This window comes from Perognathus longimembris, chromosome 1 (genome assembly GCF_023159225.1).
Source record: "Perognathus longimembris pacificus isolate PPM17 chromosome 1, ASM2315922v1, whole genome shotgun sequence".
Taxonomy (NCBI): Eukaryota; Metazoa; Chordata; class Mammalia; order Rodentia; family Heteromyidae; genus Perognathus; species Perognathus longimembris.
Genome location: NC_063161.1, coordinates 48,467,911 through 48,473,996, shown reverse-complemented (window position 1 = coordinate 48,473,996; position 6,086 = coordinate 48,467,911). Strand labels below are relative to the sequence as shown.

Here is a 6,086-nt window from a genome sequence, read left to right as displayed (position 1 = left end):
AAATATTCTTTATTTAAATAAAATATGTTAAGATGTCAGTGACAAAACCATCAAATCTGATAATTTAAGATTTTCCTAAAGTTTAATGACTTAAAAACAAATCTCTGCTGGCTCTTTAATCCATAACTTTTCCATCAGTTTTTCTGACCTGTAAGGAGAAGAGATTGGATATTTTGATATTGAGTATTTTTGATATTTGAGTATTTTGATATTGAGTATTTTTAATGGAAAACCTAAGCTTGGGGTATGTTAGTAGCATTTCAAATGCACCCCTAGTCAACTTTTTCTCCAAAGTCAAATGTGAAAGCCAGGACTTTCTCTGTAATTCCATTTTGTGCAGAAGACAAATGTCTAAGAATCTTTGATGGGGCTGGGAATATGGCCTAGTGGTAAGAGTGCTTGCCTCTTATACATGAAGCCCTGGGTTAGATTCCTCAGCACCACATATATAGAAAATGGCCAGAAGTGGCACTGTGGCTCAAGTGGCAAAGTGCTAGCCTTGAGCAAAAAGAAGCCAGGGACAGTGCTAAGGCCTTGAGTTCAAGGCCCAGGACTGGCCAAAAACAAAACAAAACAAAAAAACCACACACACACAAAAACCAGAATCTTTGAAAGTTTAGAATATTAGTAATATTATTTTAAATTGTATTAGTTTATTTTACCTTTTCTTCAGGACTTACACTTGTTAGCCTGCTTATCAGTCATTGCTTTCAGGTCTTTTGAATCACTGTTGTAGGAAGACCAGAAGAGAAAAGTTAGTTGGAAACCAGGAGTGGAAAACTAGTAATTACTTGTGAGTGGTTAACATAAGTGAAATGTAATAAATGATAATTAATATCCATGGCCTAATTTTCTGTCTCCCTTTAAGAGTCCCATCCTAATTTTCTGTCTCCCTTTAAGAGTCCCATTCTATGTGTGTGTGTGTGTGTGTGCGCGCGCGCGCACATGCGCGCGCGCGGGGCAGCGGGGGGGGGGGGGGGGGCTGTAATCGTAGCTATTCAGGAGGATGAGATCTAACAATCATGGTTGGAAGCCAGCTCAGGTAGAAAAGTCTATGAGACTCTTATTTCTAATTAATTGCAAAAAAAAAAGCTCAAAGTGGAGTTGTGGGTCAAGTGGGGAGCACTGGCTTTGAGCAGATGAAGTTCAGGAACAGCTCCCAGGCCTTGAGTTCAAGCTCCAGGACTGCTACCCCCACATATACTTGTGGATGCATATGTGTGCATACACATACATGCTTGTGCATGCACATACGTGCATGCGTGCGCACGCACACACAAGTCCAATTGACCCAATATTCTCTATAGTATGACAACGAAAATATAGCTTATCTTACCTTTCACAGACCAGCATCTTTGGAGCAAAAGCCTTAAGAACAAATGATGGAAAATGAGGCACGGAATCTAGGAAGTAGGAAAGAGGAAGAAGCAAGTAGTAAGCAGTTTTATATTGTTGCAAAGATGATAAACTGGCAGCTGAAATTTCACTCTCCTCTCCATGGTTGTTACTGGCACGTGGCTGCTCTGGCAGGGACTACCTACTTCCCTTGCACTCACGATCATGTGACCAGGTTTGTCAATAGAATATGAATGAAAAGTATTTTCCTCTGGGCTAGGATAGTTAAAAGGCAGTTGTACCTTCTTCACTTTCCTTTTGGAAGCAAAATGTAAAACACTGACAGCCACAAGATCTTTGATAGCCACAAGATGAAAAGAGTCCTCATGTCCTCAATTGCTACCATACAACCAAATATTAACTTTATAAAATGATATTAACTTAGAGTTTATGTGTTAGAAGAGCAAGTACCACTATAATACACGTTTATTTATTTTCTGGAGGAATTGTAGTTTGAACTCAAGTTCTAGATACTTGCTAGACAAGTGCTTAACTACAAAACATGCTCCCAGAATAGCTATTTTCTATTAAAGTTGTGAGGCCGCCTTTCAGAGATGAGGAAGATGGGTATGAAAAGTAACTTTCTTAAAAAAATGTGTTTTTGTGCTAGTTCTGAAGCTTGAACTCAGGGCCTCAAGCTTTTGCTTGAGTTCTTTGCTCAAGGCCAATGATCTCCCACTTGAGCCACCCCTACACTTCTGGCTTTTCGCTGATTGGAGATTAATAAGAGTCTCATAGACTTTTCTGCTCAGTCTAGCTCTGACCTTCAAACCTCAAACCTCAAACCTGAGATATGATTCTCATATCAGTCTGCTTGAGGAAGTGACTTCCTTTGAGTAAGTGCAGATAGCAGTATATAGATCTCACTGAAAGCCAATGAGGTCTTCATTATAAAATATGCTGCATCTTAGGGATTTAGTGCTACATCCAAATCTTTCATACACTTTTCAGTTTGTACCAGCAATGGTTTTTTTGTGGTAAGGAAGTAACAAGATATTGGTTGTTAAGAATTTTAATTGTTTTAGATTTAGAACCCCCATCCCCCAGTCCTTCCAGAGACACAGGTGAAATCCTTAGATGTACTAATTCGGTTTTTCTGATGAAGGGCTTTTATGTGAAGAGCATAAAGACCACTCAGGGATGTTGCTGGGTATCTATTAGCTATAAAGGCTTAGCATTCAGGTCTTTTGTGATTATTTCACAGTTTCACCCTTGCTCACCTACATTCCAGATGTCGGGGTCAGGGATTTGATTTCTAGCATTAGGAAGTTCCTCGTTTGATTCCAAACTTGAGCAAGTAAACTTTGGAAGATTAAATGGTTCTGAAATAAAGTAGAACAAAAAGTGATAGAAGTAATTCTTCCTATTGGGTTAAGATATGTCACTTACTTGCACCTCAATGCAAAACTTACCATCATCCACAGACGTTCTGTTGACACAGTTAGCCTCATGCTCCTTAAGCCTTTTGATTGGGACCACATGACAAGCGTTGTATTTGCAGTTAGCCATCTTTTTAGCTATCTTTGGATTTTTCTAGAAAGAAATTTTCAAGTTCATGTTAGGTTTTGCCTGTATTATACCCATTATTCAAATTTCTGGAAATGAAGGTATTATGTTCCAGCATGAAGAACTGCCAGGTCTTTCCTATATAAGATCAGAAGGTTTTCTTTTTTCTTTTCTTTTTCTTTTTGGTGCTGGTACTAGTGCTAGAACCCAGGCCCTCACACATTCTTGCTTAACTTGTTTTGCTCAAGGCTAGCTAGCATGCTACCACTTGAGCCACAGTTCCACTTGTAGCTATTTGTCTGTTATAGTTATAGATAAGAGTTTCTTGGATTTGTCTGTCTGGTCTGGCTTTGAACCTTGATCCTCAGATTTCAAACTCCTGAGTAGCTAGGATTACAGATACACTGGCACCCAGCTGTCTTTTTTCTCTTTCTCTTATAAACCTTAAAAATTTTATAACATGAAAAATTTCCCCTTATAGTGATTTGTAGTTTTTATCAGGAAAACTTACCTTTCTGCATGATGCCAGGTGATACTGTAACCTGCTGGCTGGCATTCTGTGGTTTGGGTCGTAAGGACATATTTCTAAGGCTTCTGGCTCCATTAGTCCTAAGTGGCAGGAATCATGGGTAAGCAAAGAAAATACTGATATTTAAGATCAGGTCATTTTGACATAAACCTGTTTTCTATTTTCAAAAGGGACATGGTACAAAAGATACAGGTATGTCAAGTCTTACCTGCGGGAAATTTGAATTATTAAAGCAATAGACTAGGCAATTTTAGATGATGGGCTGTGGGATGAATTACTGATTCCATGCTATAGAAGACCCCCAAATTAAGTTTTGTATAATATAGTCTTATTTGTTGTTTTAAATGGACTAACTGGTGGCTCCTGCCCATAATCCTAGCTACTCATGAGATTGAGATCTGAGGATCACAGTTTGAAGCCAGCCAGGGCAGGAAAGTCTGAGACTCTTATCTACACTTAACTATGAAAAAGGTGCAAGCTAAGCTGTGATTCAACTGGAAGAGTGCCCACCTTGAGCAAGAAAACTAAGGGACATTGCCTAGGCCATGGACTCACATCCCAGTACCCGCATACATACACACAAGAATCCTTAACTCAAAACCTGGGATAAGAAAAATCTAGCACTGTAAGCTTGAGTGCTGGAGAGAGAAAACCTGGGCAGCTGTTCCCTTTATCCTTTAGGATTTCCCTTCTCCATCTTTCTCAAGTTAAGCTCTTAATTGTCAGATAGCCCACTTCTAGGAGAAGCAAGAAAAAACAGCACAATATTTTAGTTCAGGCTGGCTTGTAATTGTTTGAGAATGTTAGTCTGAAATATCTAAAGTTGTAGGTACTAACATATGAAGACTCCTAGATGTGAACAATGTATCATATCAAATCTGCATTTCACTGCCAATAGGAGGCCCACTTTCCCTTATGCTGGCTGTCTCTAGCTATCCTAGCAGCATTCATTTCAAGGACTTCAAGTTTCCAAGCAACAGCTACTGCTAAGATTTCTGCAAAGCAGGGTCATATAGTTTGCTAATGGGAGTGGGGAGAGATCAAGCAAGACTGGAATAAGCAAAGTGCCCTAGAATAGACCATTTCAATTCTGCTTTGCATCACGCCCAGGGCATGGACAAAGGAAACAGAGCTAGACTTCTAAATGTCAGATTTTCCTGAGGGCATTTTGGTGATTAAGTCCAGAGATTTAGATCCAGGTAGCTTTCAGGAACATAAACCAGGGTGGTTCTCTCAAGTTTTCTGTGCATATTAAAGTCATGAGAAGATATTAAGTGAATTGGCTTCCTAGAAAACAAAGATTGCAGTATAATCCAGTATTGTATAGTTATGTTTATATTCTGAAAAGATAATGGAAGAAGTATTTTAATATGCAAATGTAGCCCTCAGACAATTCCAAATCCTTATTTTAGCTAGTAGCCTAGAAAAGTATAAACTTTCTCTCATTCTCCCTCTCCCTCCTCCCTTCCTGCCTTCTTTTCCCTTCCTCTCCCCTAGTCTCCCTCTTCCTCTCTCTTTCATGCCAGTAATAAGGCTTGAATTCAGGGCCTTGTGATCTCACTCAACATTTCACTCAAGGCTGGGTATTTATAACGAACAACAGCTTCACTCCAGCTTTTGGTGGTTAATTGGAGTTAAGAGTCTCAGATTTTTCTGCCCATGCTGACTTTGAACCTCAATACTCAGATCTCACCCTCCTGAGTAGCTTGAATTACAGGCGTGAGCCACCAGTCCCCCACTTAAAAATACAAATTTTAACTAGATTGCTAAAACTGGTCTTAATAAACAGACTGTTTCAGGATAGGCAGTGACAACTGTTGACATTAGATTGCTTGCTTAATTATTGATAGTCCAGCCAAGAGTATGATGGAGCCATTTGATTTAACACAATTCGGACACGGCAGAAATATCCCAACCTTGATGCTACCTTGATGCTAAACCTAGCCCAAAAGATCTCAAGATCTACCTTACTCTGGAAGCAGTCTCTGAAGAATCCTGAGGGAAGTACCACTGGAAGAGGAAGACAGTCTTGTAAGCCACACAAAGTGAACAGCTGAAGTTTGAGAGGAGAGAAAGCATAGTACTTTTCAGCCAGTGGTGGGCGTCAACTTGCTCTCCCTTCAGTTTCTCTGCTCCCACCATGGGTTCTATGGTTCCTCAGAGGTTTGGAGGTTCTGATGTCATAGCAAACTTAGTTGTGCATGAAAATCCCTGGGTAGTGTGTGAAGACTAAAGATGCTTTGGTGCTACTTGAGAACAATTCAGTCTGAATCTCAAGAGTGGAGACTGGCTGAATGTGGTTTTATGAGTGCCTCAGGGGATTCTAGTTCATAGTCAGGGTTACTTAAGGGCCTTGTTCTAGAGTAATTAAATACCTTTAGGAAGGCTCCTTCAGTACACAGGAGAAATTGCGGGATAATATTTCCAATAAAGTCCCTGAAGTTACTCATTGCTATTCTTAACTCTCTTCTTTAAACTGGCCTTTATCTTTATGAGGTGTCATATTTCACTGTCTGGAATTTTACATTAAGCCTATTAAAGATTTTTTAAATCAAAATTTTAATTGTTGGTATTCCTAATCTACTACACCAGGCCTGGAGCCAAACATTTACATATGCCAAACCATTTAATCACTCCCACAGGTGTATACATGATC

General features: G+C 39.5%; 1 protein-coding gene across 1 annotated transcript; it reads right to left on the bottom strand.

The window, feature by feature from the left end:
• Positions 1-669: 669 nt before the first annotated feature.
• Positions 670-3,506, bottom strand: LOC125348512 (gametocyte-specific factor 1-like). Its single transcript, XM_048341789.1, has 5 exons — positions 3,413-3,506; positions 2,808-2,928; positions 2,616-2,717; positions 1,337-1,403; positions 670-727 (listed from the first exon to the last, which is right to left on the bottom strand). The coding sequence occupies exons 1-5, from the start codon at positions 3,503-3,505 to the stop codon at positions 670-672; spliced, it is 441 nt and encodes a 146-aa protein (XP_048197746.1). The 5' UTR covers position 3,506.
• Positions 3,507-6,086: the final 2,580 nt, after the last annotated feature.